At 40.9% G+C, this 21,444-nt stretch overlaps 1 protein-coding gene across 4 annotated transcripts in view; it reads right to left on the bottom strand.

Moving 5' to 3' along the window:
* cntln (centlein, centrosomal protein) overlaps positions 1 to 21,444 on the bottom strand; it is a 461,183-nt gene that overhangs the window by 336,166 nt on the left and 103,573 nt on the right. For all 4 annotated transcript variants that reach the window (XM_072589059.1, XM_072589060.1, XM_072589058.1 and 1 more), the window contains 2 exons: positions 11,304 to 11,462; positions 9,094 to 9,288 (listed from right to left, as the gene is read on the bottom strand). In XM_072589059.1, coding sequence (XP_072445160.1) covers positions 9,094 to 9,288; positions 11,304 to 11,462 — 354 coding nt within the window. The remainder of the gene's footprint in view (positions 1 to 9,093; positions 9,289 to 11,303; positions 11,463 to 21,444) is intronic.

Below are 21,444 nucleotides of genomic sequence, written 5' to 3'. Positions count from 1 at the left end.
GCTGAATGACATCTTTCTGTAATATCGACACTCTTTGATTCTATTACATCTGCTGGAGCCCTTTTGCACTGCTGTTCATTTCATATAATTAAAATAATAACACTTCATGACAGTTTTTTTTTCATATTGGCTATCACTGTTTCATACTTAATTTTGACCTTTTTTCACATGCAAGATGTAACTGTCCTATTAATATTAGAGTCCAAGAGACACTAGACTAATAATCCAACTGCCCAAGGTAAAAGTTTGGGGACTGTCAAATCTCATCATTGTATTTCATGATATTTGAATTCAGTAAAATGCGGAATTAAAAGCTAATCTAATTGTGACCATGCAAAATCTGGTTCACTGATGTCCTTTGTGGAAGAAAATCTGCCATCCTTATCTCGTCTGACCTGCATGTTACTCCAAGCCCACAGCAATGTGGTTGACTTTTAACTGTCACTGAAATCAATTCAATGATAATTAAAGTTGAGCAACAAATATCAACCTTGCCAGTGATGCCTATGTCCCATGCAAGAATTTTCCAATTTTTAAAATTGGGACTTGCGGCAATTTTCAACACCAATATCTTTGTGTATAGTAGTCACAAATTTAACAACTATCAAGGTAAATTACACGCACAATACAAGTAGATGGACAGAAATATCTCTAAACTGCTTTAATCACAGAAAAATTGTGACATTTTAATGACTAAATCTGCAAAATATGGAACATCAATAGATTGAGCATCACCTTCCAAGAAAACTGTTCATTCTATACAACACCCATGAACAATTCACATATAGTTGGCTATAATTTTTTAAATTAAATCCCAAGAGTCCCAATACCTTATTTTGTATTTTTTTTGTCAACAACTATTTTGCAGCAACAACACCAACATTCAGGGCCCTGAATCTCGAACCATGCAGAAACAAAACCACAATGATGGAGATTTGCAAAGTCATCACGCACAACTTAAATACAGAGAAGTAATGCATGCCTGAACCAGCTGGCTGACATGCCTCCCCTCACTGAGCAAGGCAGTCTGAAGATCACCAAGCTTGATTCATTGATCTCACTATAACACTTCAGGTGGGTGTGAGGTGATTGATCAGAAAAGCAATGACTTTCTGGTGTACTACAGAACGTGGGTGAGGGATACATTTCTGCTCCCCTTATCTCCAGTTGCCTAATTTTCTGGTGGGGACCACTTACTCGGCTGTTATCACGTGAACAGTTGCTGACTGGAAGAGGTCCATTGTTTGCTCGTCAAGCAAGACCAAATTTCAACTGCCTGACACTTGCTTTAAGAAGCTTCCCAAATATATGGAGAAATGTCTGAACTGATCTTTTTTTAGAGCACTCTTTCTCAATTAGCTGAAGCACCCTAACATGAGTCAAATTCGTACAGTCAAATCTAGCAAAAAGCTCCTCAATGCAATGTGAACAACATAATGAAACAAACAATGGTGGCAAACAATAAAGTGATCTGGAGAACTATGGCTAACATTGTACTGCTCTACATTAATTATGTCCGTATTTTGCTCCCATTTGTGACTTCTTAAATTTTTTAATCTTTTATCCTTTTACTTTAACCCGGTGCTCTTTAAATGCATCCCTTCAGCTTACAGAATGAATAATAGGCTGTAGACTCAGTGCTGAGTGACTCCACAGGTCAGCTAGCAGGAACTGCATTTCCCATCCGTAGCATTTCTCGTGCAACCTCGTTTCCCGGTTGAAAACTGATTATATTTCTCACGTGAATAGTTGGCAGGTGAGAATGTCGACCTCTACTGAGACTTAACCACGAAAAACAGTTCTAACAACCAAAATATTTAAAATTATTAGTGTACCGTCAAGTTGAAAATGAATTTTAAATCAGATCAGAATATATTTGCTCTGTCAGATGCTATGAATTAGTAATTGGAAGTGCATTGTGCAATGGTATGGTTGAAAAATATACTACATATTGATAGTGCCTTTGATGTAAGCAGGTTAAAGAATAACAATAGAGCAAGCATAACCAACCATTCAAACACCCACTGAACAGCTTCTGTAAACACCATGAAATATTTATCAAATATGATGCCCTTTCTATGTCCTCTCTCCCACCCACACAAACATAAAGGATTTCAATAGGAATCATGCATGTGTACAGTATGGAAATATCAGCTGATCCATTAAGACACTGATTCATTAAATCTACATCACAATTACTGAAACTCTCAAAAGGTTTTCATCACAGAAGGCCAGGTTTGTTTTCTTTCTTTTTCTCAGGGATCTTATGGCTACACTCTATAAATTTATCAAGGATACCTTAATGATTCAAACAAGTATCTGGCCAGTAAGGTAATCAGTGTCTAATTTATAAACCTCTCACCTTAGGATGAGATGAACTTAGGTGTAAGCCACACCTTAACATGCAAGAATATCAACAAATGAAAAAGCAGATGAATAGGCCATTCAGCTCCGTGAGTCTAGTCCATCATGGGTAATCTGATTGTAACCTCAAATCCACATTCACACCTACCCTACTGGCCAAGAGGGAAATGTAGTCGTCTGCATAAAGCATCAAATCAAAGTCCCAATTGACTACCTCAATGTGTCAGTTGAAGGTTAGAGATCCAAAGCCCTGCTCCTGAAAGAGTAAAATTCACACAATGTCCAAGCAAACATTATCCTCTCACTCATTTAATTCCTTGCTGCTTGTGGATTCCTGTTATTTGGCTGCCACATGGAACTATATCACAATGGGGGCAATATCAAAATAATTCTCAATACTGGCGAGGTTCAGTAGTGTGAACAAATCCAACAACTAACTGTGGAAGAAGCTATATTTTATTTTTAAAGAGTAAGTTTACATATTTCTTCCAAGATTCTGATGGTACCGCTGGTACTACCCACTTTGGGATGCAAGCTGTATGGTCAACCGACTTGTTCTGAAATGAACTTAAACACAATTCAAGACAAAAGTGAGGACTGCAGATGCTGGAAATCAGAGTCGACATTAGAGTGGTGCTGGAAAAGCACAGCCGGTCAGGCAGCATCCGAGGAGCAGGAAAATTGACGTTTCGAGCAAAAGCCCTTCATCAGGAATGAAGGCAGGGAGCATCCAGGGTGGAGAGATAAATGGGAGGGGGGTGGGGCTGGGGAGAAGGTAGCAAAGAGTACAATAGATGGATGGGGGGATGGGGGGGGGGAAGAGGATGAAGATGATAGGTCAGAGAGGAGGGTGGAGTGGATAGGTGGGAAGGAAGATTGGCAGGTAGGATAGGTCATGAGGATGGTGCTGAGCTGGAAGGCTGGAACTGAGGTATGGTGGGGGGAGGGGAGATGAGAAAACTGGTGAAGGCCACACTGATGCCCTGGGGTTGAAGTGTTCCGAGGCGGAAGATGAGGTGTTCTTCCTCCAGACATCAGGTGGTGAGGGAGTGGTGGTGGAGGATGCCCAGGACCTCCATATCCTTGGCAGCGTAGGAGGAGAGTTGAAATTTTGGGCCACGGGGCGGTGGGGTTGATTGGTGTGGGTGTCCCAGAGATGTTCCCTAAAGCGCTCAATGAAAAGGCATCCAGTCTCCCCAAAGTAGAGGAGACCGCATCAGGAGCAACGGATACAATAAATGACATTGCTGGATGTGCAGGTGTAACTTTGATGGATGTGGAAGGCTTCTTTGTGGCCTTGGATAGAGTTGAGGGAGGAGGTGTGGGCGCAGGTTTTGCAATTCCTGCGGTGGCAGGGGAAGGTGCCAGGAGGGGAGGGGAGGTTGTTGGGGGTGCGTGGACCTGACCAGGTAGTCACAGAGGGAACGGTCTTTGTGGAAAACAGAAAGGGGTGGTGGGGGGAAAACTTCCCTGGTGGTGGGTCCGTTTGGAGGTGGCGGAAATGTCGGCAGATGATGCGGTTAATGCGAAGGTTGGTAGGGTGGAAGGTGAGGACCAGGGAGATTCTGTCCTTGTTACGGTTGGAGGGGTGGGGTTTGAGGGCAGAGGTGCGGGATGTGGATGAGGTGCATTGGAGGGCATCTTCAACCAAGTGGGAAGGGAAATTGCGGTCTTCAAAGGAGGCGGCCAACTGGTGTGTTCTGTGGTGGAACTGGTCCTCCTGCGAGCAGATATGGCGGAGGTGGAGGAATTGGGAATACGGGAAAGCATTTTTGCAGGAGGTAGGGTAGGAAGAGGTGTAATCCAGGGAGCTGTGGGAGTCGGTGGGTTTGTAAAAAATGTCAGTGTCAAGTCAGTCGTCATTGATGGAGATGGAGAGGTCCAGGAAGGGGATGGAGGTGTCAGAGATGGTCCAAGTGAATTTAAGGTCAAGGTGGAATGTGTTGGTGAAGTTGATGAACTGCTCAGCTTCCTCGCAGGAGCACAAGGTGGCACCAATGCAGCCATCAATGTAGCGGAGGAAGAGGTGAGGAGTGGTGCCGGTATAACTACGCAAGCTGACAAAGAGACAGGCATAGCTGGGGCCCATATGGGTGCCCATGGCTATCCCTTAGGGCTGGAGGAAGTGGGAGGATTCGAAGGAGAAATTGTTATGGGTGAGGACCAGTTCAGCCAAACAAAGGAGAGTGTCAGTGGAAGGGTACTGTTGGGGACGTCAGGAGAGGAAGAAACAGAGGGCTTGAAGGCCCTGGTCATGGCAGATGGAGGTGTAGATGGATTGGATGTCCATGGTGATCCCAGATATGCCAGGAAAGGATGTCCAGCCTGGCCATCAAGGAACATTTAGGCCTGAAGGTCAAAAACAATGCAAAAGTGGCGGAGGAAACTATAACTCTTATCTTAGGAGCTCAGTGAGAGTGAGATCAAGTCAGAAAGGGTGTTATAAGGCAGAGGAAGAACAATGGTAAATGAGAGGAATTAGAAAAATACCAGGAGGATGGCAGTCAGATCCAGGAAAGGATCAGCAAACATCAAGAAAATGTCACCTTTCTGATTTCCATGATTCATTTCCTTCCAGGCAGTGTTTTAATGACCTCACCAGAACACTCAATGTAACCAATTGATTCCCCACCATGATTATTTTCTTTCAATATTGTTAATTGCATCCTTCATTCGTTCTCCTAATAGTACCAGACGTTACGTTCTGATCTCGCATCAGGAATCACATGCTCCACAGAAGACAGCCCTACTTCTACACTCTACAGGATTGTCTATTATGCAAGGGTCAATGCTGAGATGTTGTTGTTCCCCTTTGACACTGTCTTATCCTATATACATCCTCTATTTATCCGCTACTCCCATTCTTCATTACTGGACCCATGTGGAAGTGGCCATTGTGAACACCATGATAAGGATTACTTCATTCATCTACTTTTCTATGAGCTTAAGTCAAGCATCATTCATGCATAAAGAATGTAATTTCTGAGCTGGATGAAAAATATTCCAGACTGTTGAGTGACTCAAGGGAGGAAATAATAGGGACACTGGTAATAACGTTCTATTCCTATCAGGTCACAGGGGAGGTGATACAGGATTGGAGGACAGTCAGTGTGGCATATTATTCAAAAAGAGAGAGGAAGGGATCAACCAGGTAACTACAGGCTTGTTGGTCAAACCTCAGTGATGGGGAAAATACTGGATGCAAACCTGAGGAACAGAATTAATCCACACCTGGAGAAGCATGGATTAATTAAGAACAGTCAGCATAGGATGGTTAAGGAGAAGTTATGTCTGAGCAACTTGATGGAATATCTCTAAGAGGTGACCAGGACTGAGATATAGGCCATGCATTCTATGGAGTCTATTTGGACATCAGTAAGGCTTTTAGATAAGGTCACACATGGGAGACTAACAGCGAAGGTGACAGCCCATGGAATCCAAGGAAATTTGGCTAATTGGATCCAGAATTGGCTAAGTGCCAGGAAGCAGTGGGTGATGGCTGAGGGTTGTTTTTTGTGACTGGAAGCCTGTATCCAATGGGGTTCTGCAGGAAATGTTGGGGAATGAAGAAGGGTTGGTCCGTAAGTTTGTGGATGATTCAGGAGGCGATGACACCGTGGTACTCTCATTAGACTCACACATCACTCATCAGCGATTCCTAGCAGACAAGGATCTTCCACTGTCAGGACAAGTCCATGTGTGGCAGTACAGTCCAATGTGGCCTCTGTTAGACTATTATTCCAGAGATCCGAGTCGGTTCTGTGGACCTGGATGCAAGTTGTTGTGGAATTTGAAAGTAAATCTGGAATTAAGAGTTCAATGCTGACCATGAAACCATTGTTGATTGTCAGGAACGAGCATCTGGTTCACTCATGGCCTTTAGGGAAGGAAACTGGTGTTGTTATCTCATCTGGCCATTTTATGATTCTAGAACCACAGCAAAGAGATTGACTCTTCACTGCCCTCTAGGCAATTAGGGATGGGCAATAAATTATAGCCTAGCTCGTCACACCCGAATTTCAAATTGAATACAAGAAAGATATGAAAATTGGTGGTGCTCTAATTAGTAAAAAGGATAGCTTAGAATGCAGGAGAATGTAGATGGGCTGATCAGAGGCCAATGGAATTCAATCTGAATAAGTAAAAAGTGATTCGCTTGAGCAGGAAAAACAAGGCAAGGGAACAGATGATGAAAAGGGGATCAGATGCAAATTGGTGTGAATGTCCTTTGGTCCTTTAAGATAGCAAGATAGGTCCATAAGATCACAAGATAGAGAAGCAAAATCAGGCCATTCACCATAGTGAGTCTGCTCCACCATTCGATCATGTTTCTTAACCTATTCTCCTGCTTTCTTCCAGAATCCCTTTATCTCCTTACTAACCAAGAACCTATCTATCTCTATCTTAAATCCAAGCAATAACTTAGTCCCACAGCCTTTTCTAACAATGTGTTCCATAGATTCACCAGCCTCTGGTTGAAGAAATTCCTCCTCCTCACCTCAGTTCTAAAGGGTCGTCCCTTCATTCTGAGGCTGTGCACTCGGGTTGTCTCCTACTAGTGGAAACATCATCTCCATGTCTACTCTTCCCAGGCCTCTCAATATTCTGTCAGTTACAGTGAGATCACCTCTCATCCTTCTCAGGTCCATGAATTACAGACTCAGAATCCTCAGCCACTCCTCATATGACAAGTCCTTCATCCCTGGGATCATTCTAGGAAACCTCTTCTGGACCCCTCCAACACTAGCATATCCTTCCTCAGATACGGGGCCAAAACCTGCTCATAATATTCCAAATGCGGCTGGACCAGAGCCGTGTACATCCTCAGCAGTACATCTTTGCTCTCGCATTCTAGCCCTCTTGAAATGAATACAAACATTGCATTTGCTTTCCTACTGCCAACTAAACCTGTATGTTGACCTTAAGAGAATGCTGAACAAGGACTCCTACATCCCTTTGTGCTTCATATTTCTGAAGCCTTTCCTCATTTGGAAAATAGTCTATGCCTCTATTCTTCCTATCAAAGGGCATAACTTCACATTTTGCCACATTGTAGCCCGTCTGACACTTCTTTCTCCACTCAGCAAGCATGTCCATGTCCTTCTGCAGCCTATCTGCTTTCTAAACACTACCTGTCCTTCCAGCTTTTTTGTGTCATCTGCAAACTTAGTAACAATCCTTATCCAGATTGTTAATGTACAACGTGAATAGTTCTTCCAGCACTTACCCCTGCAGAACTCCAGTAGTCACCAGCTGCAATTTTGAAAAAGACTTCTTTATTCCCACTCTCTGCTTTTTGCCAGTCAGCCAATCCTCTATCCATGCCAGTAAAGTACCTTGCCCCGAACTCCATAGTCTCTTATCTTATTTACCAGCCTCCTGTGCAGCGCCTTGTCATGATTGAGATGAGAAATTATGAGGGGCATGGACGGGATATACAGGAAGAATTAGAGGGATCGATGACCAGTTGGCATAGATTTAAAGTAAGAGGCAGAAGGTTTAGAGGAGATGTGAGGGAGCAATTTTTCACCCAGTAGATAGTGGGAATCTGGAACACATTGCCTATATGGGTGTCAGAAGCCATCACAAAATCTGAAAAGTATTTAGATGTGCACTTTGTATGTATGGGCCAACTGCTGGATTAGGAAATGGGATTAGAATAGTGAGGTGTGTGTTTTTGACCAGTGCAGATTCAATGGGCTGAAGGGCCTCTTTTCTGTGCTCTAGACCTCTATGATTCTCTGCATTTACCTTTATTGCCCTGTCGCATGTAAACAAGCTCCATTTTCAGCTTGGTATACCTTCTATCAGAAATGAATTATAGAGTCATAGAGATGTACAGCATGGAAACAGACCCTTCGGTCCAACCCGTCCATGCCGGCCAGATATCCCAACCCAATCTAATTCCACCTGCCAGCATCCAGCCTATGTCCCTCCGAACCCTTCCTATTCATATACCCATCCAAATGCCTCTTAAATGTTGCAATTGTACCAGCCTCCACCACTTCCTCTGGCAGCTCATTCCATACACATACCACCCTCTGTGTGAAAATATTGCCCTTTTCTATCTTTCCCCTCTCACCCTAAACCTATGCCCTCTAGTTCTGGACTCCCCGACCCCAGGGAAAAGACTTTGCCTATTTACCCTATCCATGCCTCTTATAATTTTGCAAACGTCTATAAGGTCACCCCTCAGCCTCCGACACTCCAGGGAAAACAGCCCCAGCCTGTTCATCCTCTCCCTATAGCTCAAATCCTCCAACCCTGGCAACATCCTTGTAAATCTTTTTCTAAACTTAAGTGTACTTCTGGCTTTTCAGTGTCATTTCAGAATTAAATCACTTTTGCACCATGAAATATAATCTAAATTTAAGGTTTAAAAAAGAACCAAAATAGAAAATCTCACCTGCTTTTAAGTAACTCAAAAATTAATCAGAACAGAGATGTACATGTAAGATCATTCAAATATCTTGATCTCTTCAACTTTACTTTGTTCATGAAGTTTGTTACTCCTGTACATATATGGTAGAGTTTTGTTGAACAGTTCCCAGAGTAGGGTCTCAAGAGCAGCAAATACCGAAGTAAAGGCAGGCCTGAAACATGCTAGCTCTGATTTTCCAACTGCAACTTGCCATTCACTCCTATTCGTTTCACAATGGAATTTTCTACCCTGTTAATATTTTAGATTGGTCAGATACAACAAACTACTATTAGCATCCAGTACCTTACCTGCTCCAAACAATCAGCAGTAGTCCTATATGTCACAGTTTGTTTAGAATCTAAAGCCTGCTGTAGCTTTCCAAGAAGCTGGTTTATCTGGTGCTCCTTTTGATATAGTTGAGCTGTCAAGGAGAGGTGTCTTTGATGATGCTGTGCCTCACTGGATTTCAATGCTTCATATCGCGCGTTCAGCTCACTGTAGTGCTAACATAAAAATGTATATCATCAGTACAGAATATTCAGGTAGACACAAGAGAATCATACGCAAAATAATTCCTGCAAGGGAAAAAAGTCAGCACTTGATAAAGTCTTTTTCTTTCTTAAAATACCGCAAGGATAGATCAAGACAAAAGCACAGGTGCACAGCTGGAGATCAAGACGACAGAAACCTTTTACAGAATAAATAATCAATGGGAGAATGTGTAAAAGAAAAAAAACGAGAACAACTACCACTTATGTAGAATCTTTCATGACCACCAGGCATCTAACCCTATAACACGCAGGTGAGATTTTCCATTTTGGTTCTTTTTTAAACCTTAAATTTAGATTATATTTGATGGTGCAATAGAGATTTAATTCTAGAAACTGGCAAGATCATGTGTAACACGGTTTTTATATCCTATCCAACTTTAGTCTCCATTAAAGTCACTGTGACAATGAAGTCTAATGAAAGCAAAGAAAATGGAATAGAACATATATTTCTACTTGGGAGAAAAGAATAGTTTGACAATTGAAGCCTGTACAATATCTGTACACTTTAGTGAGAGGTGCCTCAAAAGGCTTCTCTAAAAACATTATCCCAATTTGGCATATTCCAAACTGCATGGAGAACAGAAACATAGTCATATAGCATGGAAACAGACCCTTCTGTCCAATTCGTCTGCACCAACTGGTTTGAATTTGAAAACCATTTGAAATCTGGTTTTTGTACCTAAGATGGCATTGGTGAATGGTGGCGTTGTACACTTTTCACTGTACTCCTGTACTTTTGTTCTTGAGTAGACATGACAATAAAACCTAATTCTATTCTTAACCAAATGTCATTCAAATGTTATAACTGTACTTGCATCCACCACTACTTCTGGCATTTCATTCCTCATACGAACCACTCTCTATGTAAAACGTTGCCCCTCATGTCCTTTTTAAATCTTTCTCCACTCACCTTAAAAATATGGCCCGAGGTTTTGAACTCCCCCGCACTAGGGAAATGACCTTATCTATGCCCCTCATGATTTTATAAACCTCTATAAGGTCATCCCTCAACCTCCTACGCTCCAATGAAAAAAGTCCCAGCCTATCTTTCTAACTCAAAACTTCCATTCCTGCCAACATTCTAGTAAATCTTCTCTGAACCCACTCCAATTTAATAATATCCTTCCTATAACAGGGTGACCAGAACTGTATACAGTACTCCAGAACAGGCCTCATGTAGGTCCTGTACAACCTCAACATGACATTCTAACTCCTATATTCAAAGGTTTGAGCAATACGCACAAGCCTCTAAACTACCTTGTCTACATGTGATGCAAATTTCAAAGTCTTATGTACCTGAACCCCTCAGTCTCTCTGTTCTACAACATTACCCAGCACCCTACCATTAACTACGTATGCCCTTATTTATTTTACCGAAATGCAATACCTCACATTTATGCAAATTAAATTCCATCTGCCACTCCTCAGCCCATTGACCCGATTGAATATTATACCACCTGGCTTGTATTTGCATAATGTTAATCCTTTGGTTCAGAAAATTTGGACAATTTTAGAAATGTTAGAAAGAAAGCTATTACATAGTTGCCTCCAACTATAGCTCTTTCTCTCTAATAAAACCACTACACGTTTGAACAATACAATTCAAAGGTATGCAAAAACATGCTGCTTTAACTTTCAAGAACAAATTTCAGTTCGTCAGACTGATCTCAAAATAAATGTTGGTGTAAGTTAGAATTACATAAGTGCTTATTTTAAAAATAGATACTGTTTTTACAAAAATACCAATTCAGGAGTTCAATTATTTTATCTTCTAAACAGATTGGAGATCAAGTTCCAATGAACTGAAAGGAGTAAAAATTAGATGTGGCCTACAACAAAACAAGTGATCTGTCCATCACATTAACCCCATATCATGAGATTGAAAATCCATCATGTGATTTGCCAAACATCTTATAACTCTTAAACATTTGCAAATTTGTTTTATTTACACAAATTGTACCACATACCTTTTGATAAGACCTAGACTCCAAGGCATGAGCATCTTCCTGATTCCTCAGGACTTTCTGCGTATCCAGGTTGAGAGCTTGTAGCTGCTGGATGACCTCAGCTTGCTGGGCTGCATGTTCAATGCTTTCCTTGTATAAACATTGTAAATCCTGTAACTCCTTCCTGTTATTTGCAAAGAAAAGATAAAAAGACAACTGACAGTTGCAAAATAGGAAAGGACAATCCGAAATTCAACAATCCAAGTATGTGGCATCAGCCTTGTTATCCGGATGACCAAAACATTTTCTGCTACCATCTCAGTTTAAACATTGTTGAAATATAAGAAATGTTGCTGAAGTTTTTTTGTCATATATATCAGGACAAACACAAAAATTTTAAATTTCAAATAACCACATTAACACTATAGGAGAACAAGTGCTGACTTATTGGTCAGCCAATTCAGATTGAGCAAGCATTGCTATGGAGGAAGCAAGCGGGACTTTCAGGCTCCACAAATTGCGAGATGATTTTTTAAAAAAGTCATGTATTTTCTGTTTGCAGAAAACATGCCCCTACATATGGATGAATATCACTTCTTGCTTCTTCTTAGGCTGTTCCTCAAGACTGAGGATGGATTTTTTTCTCACTCCATAGTTGTGGCTCCTCAGTTGACGACATAGTCCAAAGCCGCATTAGAAAATTGTTGAGGCAAATGGTAGTAAATGAGGAGGGTGGGTAGAAAGCTCAGGTTTTCCCATGTTTCTTCCACTGTTCACATTTGGCCTCCACCAGGCTGTGTTGGGGATGGTTGAAATGGTTGACCGTCACATACTTCTTCTCCAATTTGGGAAATTTTGGGCAAGAGTTGGAAGTCTTTCAAGATGTCCTTGAGGCATTTTTTTCTGGCCTCCTCCGAAGCTCGGAGTGGAGAGATTGTTTGGAAGTCTTGTGTCATGCATATGAACAACGTGGTTCACTCAATGCAACTGATTGACCATAACTGGTGTCATTGCCTCACTGCTGGAGATGCTAGCAGCAAAGAGAACACTGATACTGGAGTGTTCATCCTGACATTCAACTAGCAACATTTTGTAAAGACATTGCAAGTGATAGCTCTCCATGTGTCGGCTGTACATTGTCAATATCTTCAAAGCATAGAGAAATGTAGTTACATTGTCACTCTGTCTAATATAATCAGTTCCAGATATAAGGTCTTTATCATCAAACAATCTGTTCCCCAGGTAGCCAAAGACTGAAGTGGCATGAAGTTGAATTTGAAACGATAAGAGTTCATCCACATTGTCCAGTAGATCCACCATGGAACTTAATAAATAACGGGCACATTTGTGTGGGAGGGGCATGCTGGTAGGGATCAAAGAGGCCATGTACAGAGTTTGTAAATGCTCACAGCATTTTGTTATGATGATTATGTCCATTGAGGCTATTGATAGGGGAATCCACATTGTGACTCTGGTAGAAACTAACCACCAGAAGGATGCTACTGAGGACCATTTTTGCAATAATCTTCCCTGTGGTGGACAGTCATTACTACAATCTGTAATTACTGCCATCAATCTTATCTCCTTTCTTGAAAATAGTCACAATTACAAACAGCTCAAGAACCGTTTTTCAGATTCGAGTGCCAGGAATGCCTACCTCTCATATTGCAGCAGGGATTCTGGTCGCACTAACAACCTTGTTGAATAGCTTTTTCAACCTCATGACAGGATGGGGTTCTCTAAAATGGTGGCAGGTAGAATGCTGTGGAAAACAGTCAAGACCACTCAGGTTCAGGATCAAGTTCTTGTTGAGCAGATATTCAAAGTGTTTATTCTAACAAATGCTGACTGCCTGTGTCCTTAATGAGTGCCACTGCATTCTCAGCTCTCAGTGGAATAGGCTCTTGGGTGCTATAGCCATTGTGGTCTTGACTGTACTGAAGAATTCATGCACATCATGGCTGTCAGTGAGTTGCTGAATTTTGTATGCCTCCTTCCACCCACCACCTTTTCTTCAGATTCTTGTTGTACATTTGTTTGTAGACCTTCTTTTCTTTGGGTTTTGGTGAATCTTGAAGTTCATGAATGTCATGTGCCTGCACTTTAGTCCCTCCTGGATCTCCTGGTCATTCTCTTCATGTAGCATTTTAGGACTGGATTTTCCAAAGAATGACAATCACAATCTCTGGCAGATTGTTACTCAGATTCTTCATTTTATGGAAGAAAGGAACTCTGCATTTCTGAGAGGAAATTCTGCTTAGGGCTACCTCAAAAATCTAAAGCCAATTTCCATTCTGACAGTTCTTTTGTAAAGCAGAACTGTCAAACAAGATAAACCACAAACGTTTTCACAGCTGTTGCAGTATTCAGAAATTTTAAGTTGACAGCTGCTGTCAAGCTTTATATCGGTAACATAAATGTGATGTTAGGGTGCTGGGAGGGTATGGTGCCAGATAAATAGGGTTTTAGGGTGCCAGGTAAGTAAGGTGCCAACTGAGAAGGGTGCAGGGTAACAGGATGCCATATAAGGAAGAGCCAAGGTGACAGCTGTAGAAGGGGTAGGTTACCAGGACTGTAGATGCTAAATGGATAGCAGGTAGAGTGCCTTGTGGGTCAGTTGCCAGGATGTAAGTAGTAAGCCAAGTGATGCATTATTTCAATCAGAATGGATGGGAGAATTGCATCCAGTTTGAGGGTGTGGATGCAGGTTTTCAGATCTGTAAAGTTTGGAGATCAGGTCTGCTGGCAGGGGGAGAGTGGTATCAGATGAGGTCCAGCGACAGCAGCGGAGGATGCATCAGGTCAGGCAGTGGATGAGGGTATGATCGTGTCCAGAAAAAGTGTCAGGTCATATCCTGTGGGGCGTGTCAGGTGGGGGTTGTGCAAGGGCCTGGGAGAGATGTGGTTGGGGGTGTGTGCAATGTATGGCCTATATTGTGTCATGACTCTGGAGTCAGACTACATATTTTTCCAAAATAGCTACTTCACTTAGTTTCATCGGAACTCTCCAATTTAAATGGGGACTTTCAGAGGGTTCCAAAGAGGGACTGCTCAGCGGAAAATTCAGTTTCCCAGATAAATCCTTTGGAATGTGCTATGATGGGAATTCTGCAGGGTCACCATGTGCAACTCACATCTATGCGAAAATAACAATTGGCCAGTGGCAAATTCAGGTGAAAATTTCTTTGTCGAGAAACCACAAGTCTCCTACAAATAGTAAATGTGATGGATTCATGGGAGGACCGTGTGCTCTGGGCATTCTGTCATTTCAAACAAGTATAAATAAGCCACATTTGAGCTCAACTGATCGTCTTATCAGTTATTATAAAAACTGTTATCTCACTTAGAATGGTTCCTCAACTGCTGCCTAATTGTGGAACAGCACTAACAGCGATTGTTTGATTTTAGGTTTACCATGTAAGGCATGGTTGAGTATCGTGTGCCTATTTAGAACAACTAAAGGAACATGCTGTTTGATTCAATCATTGGGATATATGGCCTGCGTACCTGTCATCACACTGGCATGGATATTCATGCATGACATTGCTTAATTGTGTGGGAGAAAGAACATCTATTTACATTGACCACACCATCCTATAAGTGGAAAATGACACTCGTAGCCACTGCACAATGCAACCATGAAACATCTTGCTTAAGCTTTTATTCAAACTTTTAAGCTATTTAGACCTGGTACATTTCAAGTCCAGAGGTCCAGAAGATTTTGAGATGCCAAAGATGGGGTAAACAATGACATGGGGCAGAACATGTTGTCAATGAACTTGGGGCATCTTGGTCCTCACTACTTTCTCCATAGCAAAACCATTTGGAGTCGATTGGCTTACCTCCTGTAATAGAAATCGTTCTGACCATTTTAAACTTGGTATTGCTCCATTTGTTCTGATGCATGTGAGACACAAAACTCAGTTATATGCATACTGCTGAAAAGAGAGACACACTTTTGCACTATCAAGTGAAAGTCAATTAATTTCCTTTCATAAATATAAACATTGTATGCATCAAATTGATTTTATTCCTTCAATATTCAAAAATCATACATTTTAGATAGCTATTGAAAGAATCTATTATTGCTTAAGACCATAAGACATAGGAGCGGAAGTAAGGCCATTTGGCCCATCGAGTCCACTCCACCATTCAATTATGGCTGATGGGCATTTCAACTCCACTTACCCGCATTTTCCCCATAGCCCTTAATTCCTTGTGACATCAAGAATTTATCAATTTCTGCCTTGAAGACATTTAGCATCCCAGCCTCCACTGCACTCTGCGGCAATGAATTCCACAGGCCCACCACTCTCTGGCTGAAGAAATGTCTCCGCATTTCTGTTCTGAATTCACCCCCTCTAATTCTAAGGCTGTGTCCATGGGACCTAGTCTCCTCGCCTAATGGAAACAATTTCCTAGCATCCACCCTCTCCAAGCTTGTTGTGGATGTAGATGTAGGAACACAACAATTCCACCGAACAAAGTATGTTTTGAAAATTGTTGCTGGATAGGAAAACTTTTGATGCGTCTATTTAAAAAAAAATGACTCTAATTGACATCTCTTTCTGGCTCTAACAGTTATTTAAATACTAAGCAAAGGGCGCTACAAAATAACATTACACATTCCAATACATTTCACAGTCTCTAAACACCAATTAAAAACATTTCTAATTGATCACCATTGTACTTCATCACCTCTCAAAAGATTCTCATTCTGAAAAAAGGAATCAAAACTGTATTCATGACTTTCTTTTCTAAAATCTTTCGGAACAACCATGTTATTTCCAAGATCCAAGATTGCACGTGCATTGGTATGTCCTGGGCTCTCTACAATATACTTAAGTTTATCTTAACGTAGTTAGCATAATGACTGTATTTCAAAGTCTTGTTTATACAGTTTCAATGCTGATCTAAATGTGTTTCAATTTCATGTGATGATGTAAAGTTGTGGCTAATATATATACCTATTGAGCATAATTTATTGAACAGTAAAAAATAAAATTGCTTTCACAGAAAACAAAAGCAATCATGCACAGACGCATCGAGTCAGCACCAAAAAAACTACTCAATCTACACTTGCCCCAGTTTCCAGCACTTAGCCCGTTCTCTTGAACGTTATAAAATTTCAAGTGCTTGTCCATGTTTTAAAAGGTAGAGTCCTGGGTAGTGCTGTCAAACAGAGACCTGGGGGTTCAAATGCATCGTTCATGGAAAGTTGCATCACAGGTAGGCAAAGCAGTAAACAAGTCATTGGAACAATTGCCTTAATTTCTCAGACCACTGAGTTTATGAGTTGGGAAGTCATGTTGCGGTTATACGTGAAGTTCGTGAGGCCTGTGGAGTACTGTGTACTGTTCTGCTTGCCCTGCTTTAGGAAGGATATTATTAAATTGAAGAGGGGGCAGAAAAGACTTACCAGAATGTTGCCAGGACTGGAGGATTTGAGTTATGAGGCTGGATAAGCTGGGACTTTTTTCACTGAAGCATAAGAGGTTGAGGGGTGAGCATTTAGAGGTTTATAAAATCATGCTGACTATAGATAAGGTGAATAGCAAAGATCTTTTTCCTGGGGTTGGGGATGCTGCCTTCTTACTGACTCTTTAATTATCCACCCTGTCCAGATCCCTCATAATCTTATGCACCTCAATCAGGTCACCTCTCAGCCTTTTTTGTCGTAAAGAAAACAAACCGAGGTTATTCAGCCTCTCTTTAAACCTAAGCTGTTCATCCTCTGCACTCCTCCAATGCAATCAGATTCCTCCATTGGTATATAGAATTGTAAACAGTACTCCAAATGTGGTCTAATCAAAATTTTGTATAGTTCCAGCATAACACTCTGTGCTTACGACTGATGCCACCACTGATAAAGGCAAGTATAAATGCTAAATAGAAAAATATTTTGTAAGAAATTATACTTAAATATTTGGCACTTTGGGAAATAATACTGATCAATCACTGGTATGACAGCATAACAGACATATGACAGAACAAGTAATCTAGACATCAGCGATAACAGCCCAGAGACATGCCTCCTGGGGAAATTAAATTTAATTAACTAAATAAATCTAAGAAAAATATAAGTACTATATCAGTAATGGTGATGAAGAAACTTCCTACATTGGAGATGAGATTCGTCTTTGCAAAATTTTCCCTTAGTAAATTTATCACCCTCATCCTGTCTGGCCTATATGTGATTCCAAATCCACAGTAAAGTGGATGATCAAAAAAACTTCTGAAATGGCTTAAACAAGTTACTCAATTGTGTTTAATAAAGTACCTTACTAACACACTCACAGGGTAATCAAGCATACAAGCTAAGTTTTAGCCTTGTCAGCGATGCACACATCCTGGGAAAGAATAAATAGAAAATGGGTTGAATCCATTTACTCTGTAAAAATAAGTTTGTTGGCAAACTTATCTTAAAATTCATTCAGTGGATGTGGATGTCACTTGCTAGGCTAGAATTTGTTGCCCATTCTAAATTGGCCGGAATAAAGAGGAGTGAGCATGTTCTTAAGCTATTGCTCTCTTTGGAGCTTAGAGACAGCCACATTGCTATGAGAAAATTGCTATTCCAGAATTTGACCAAGTAACAGTGAAAAAATAGCGATACGGTTCCATGTCAGAAAAGGCAGGTAGTTTGGAAGGGAACTTACAGGTGATATTGTTCCCATGCATCTGCTGATCTTTTCCTTCTCAATGACAGACGGTCATGGAATTGGAAGGTGCTGTCTGTAGGAGTTTGGTGAGCACATCTTGTAGATGGTGCAAACCTTTGTAACGGAGCATCAGTGGTGGAGGGAGTCAGTAATGGAGATGGCAGATAGAGTGCCAATTAAGCATGTTGCTTTGCCCTAATGATGTCAAGCTTGTTGTTGGAGTTGTTGCAGTTGCACTAGCCAGATATGTAAAGTATTCCATCACACTCCTTACTTGTGCCTAATGGATGGTAGACAGGTTTTGGGGAGTGAGGAGGTGTATTACTCACCACATAATTCCTAGCCTTTGCCTTGCTCGTGTCACAGTGGGTCCAATTCAGTTTCAGCTCAATGATCGCCCCCAGCATGTTTTTAGTGGGAAATTCAGCATGATAACTCCACTGAGCATCATGGAAAGACAGCTGGATTCTCTCATGTTGGACATAGTCATTACCTATTACTTGTATGAAGCAACCGTGACTTACCATGTTAACAGTTCGAGCCTGAATGTTGTCCAGTATCTGAGTCTTCAAGAATGGCTCTGAACATTATGAAATCAACAGTGAACATCCCTACTTCTGACCTTGTATTGAAGGAAAGATCACTAATTATATAACTGAGTATGATTGGCCCCGAATCCCCTAATTCTCATGGAGTCAAGTTAAACTTGTGTTCCTCGATGCTATACTTGGTCAAATGTGGCCGTGATGTCAAGGACAGTCACTCTCACCTAACCTCTTGCATCAACTCTTTAGTCCAAGTTTGGACCAAGGCTAGAATATGGTCAGGAGCTGAGCAACTATGGTGAAACCCAAACTGAACATCAGTAAGCAGATTGCTCCTTTTCAAATGTCATTTGATAACACTGTCGACGGCCCCTTCCAGCGCCTTGCTGATGATTGAGAGTAGAATAACAGAGCTGGAATTGTATTTTACTTATTTGCTAATAATCTAAAATAAGGGAACAAGTGCCGCTACTGGCAGCTCAAAAAATAAAATTTCAATCAGTACCTCCCTATATAATAATTAGTTGTGTCACTAAACTCAAAGAACCAAGAAAGCAGTAGAATAATAAATCAAACAGAAAATCTACCAGTGCTTGAAACCTGGGTGCTTTTTGGAAAATCAATGTACATGTTAGAAGCTGACCAATATACATTAAAAGATAATTTTGTTGTGCAGATGTTTATTCTCATTGCTGCTAGGCACACTAAATGATACAATCGTTCTGAGCACATCCTTTTCTTGTGACTATGCCGACACTTAATCACCACATTGACCTCGACTGGATAAATTCCAATATGGCAGCTGGCCATGCTGCTCTTGTCCTCAGTAACTTTGAAAATGTTTCAGTCAACCACCCAATCTCATTCAGACATCCTTTCATCTTAATCTCACATCTTTTCAAAACTGAAAATGATGGGATAGAGTCCAAGATAACAACTAGCACACTTACATTTTATATGAATTTGTCCTGGTAATCATCAAATGTTTGAAACCACCAAATCAAATTTTATGAGCATTTACACCTCATTCTCAAACTGGGGCTGATCGGTAAAATCAAAGACATCTGCTAGTAGCACATTAATGTTCTTACTGCAATGCGTAATATCATAAGAAAGAGTAGGTCATTTGGTCCTTCAAGTCTGCTCCCCAACTGATAAAATCATGGGTGATCTGAATGTGGCCTTATTTCACTTTCATGGCTGCTTGCCATAACCCTTAACTTCCCAGACAATACTACATACATCATTAAAGTGATCATCAGCAAGCTCAGTCCATGGCTTTCTACCATAAAGACATGACTTCTGATGTAAATAGAATATGAATAACCCAATAAAATGCAGCCACTTGGTTCAGTTCATTAATGTGATGACATGCAACATACCAAAGTGCTTAAGAAGAACTATTAAAATGCAGGGGGCTCAGGGAGGTTACTCCCAGGTGAATTCCTCATGTCAGTCAGAAACAAAATAAAGGCACAGTACCTTCCTGAGCTAAGAAGAATACAGTAACACAACAAGGCAGAATCCATTCAAAGCCAAGAGACATAATAGAGTAGATGTGCAAGCACTTGGAGAACAATGGCTGGTCTATAAAGCATTCACGTTACTTTGATCAAGATGAAAAAAATTGTCACAGATAATGAAGAAGGTTCTCAGATAGCAATTTTATCATATTACAGTAGTATGTATTAACTAGTGCAGGAATACTAGATTTCATTAATAAATGTATTGTCAAAAATATATGAATAGAGGAAAGATTTTTAAATTACCAACTGCAATGAACTGCAGCTAGGAACAGGCTGATCAAAAACAGAAGGACCAGACAGCTGAGGCTGAGGAAAGAACTGATAGATGTCATATAATCTGGGTCAATGCCATTTCAGGGGACTTGGAAAACAGAATCAGATTTCATATAATCAATTTACTCCATGTTTTATGAAGCAACAGCTGAAGGCAGCGAATATTGCAAACACAATGAGCCTTGACAACGTTCCAGCAATAGTCTTGAAGATTTGTGCTCCAGAACTAGCCATGACCCTAGTCAAGCTGTTCCAGTACAACTTAAACACCTACATCTACTTTACAATGTGAAACATTGTGCAGAAATATCCTGTCCACGAAAAGCAGGACAAGTCCAAAACAAATTCCAATCAAGATTGTTGAAGAGTGTTGTAGATAGCTATCAAGCAGCACTTACTGAAAAATAATTGATACACTGACCATCACTTTTGTTCCACCATGGCCACTCAGTCCTGAACTCATTCACACCTTGATAAAAACACAGAGAAATGAATTGATATCCAGAAGGAGACTTTAGAGTTTAGAGTGTCTGCCCTTGACATCAAGGCACCATTTGACAAAACATGGCATCAAATGCACTCTACTACACATAGAGTCAACAGGAATCGGGGAGAAATCTCTCCATTGTGTGGAGACATATCCAGAACCAGCGGAATATTGTTGCTATTGTTGAAGGTCAGTGACCTCCGCTCCAGCATACCTCTGCTGGAATTCCTCAGGGTTGTGCCCCAAGTCTAACTGTTATCAGCTGCAACAACAATGACTTTCTCTCTTATCACAAGGTCAGAAGTGGGGATTTTCGCTGATGGCAGGGCAATGTTTGACACCATTCATAACAGCTCATAAACTAAAGCACTACATATTCGCAAACAGCAAGCTCTGGACAACATCCAAGCTTGCACTGATGAATGGCAATTTAGATTCACTTCACACAAATACCAGGTAATGATCATCTTCAACAAGAGAGAATATAATCATTTCTTCTTGATATTCAAAGTCATTATCTTTGCTGAATTACCAATTATCAACATTCTGGGTGACACCATTGACCAAAAGCTGAACTGGACCAACTGCATGCCACAATAGCAGGGCGAAGACTGGAAATTCTGCACCAACTAATTAACCTTCTTATGCTCCAAATGCTTTCCGCTGTTG

This window comes from Chiloscyllium punctatum, chromosome 2, assembly GCF_047496795.1.
Source record: "Chiloscyllium punctatum isolate Juve2018m chromosome 2, sChiPun1.3, whole genome shotgun sequence".
NCBI lineage: Eukaryota > Metazoa > Chordata > Chondrichthyes > Orectolobiformes > Hemiscylliidae > Chiloscyllium > Chiloscyllium punctatum.
This window is presented reverse-complemented; position numbering and strand designations above follow the sequence as displayed.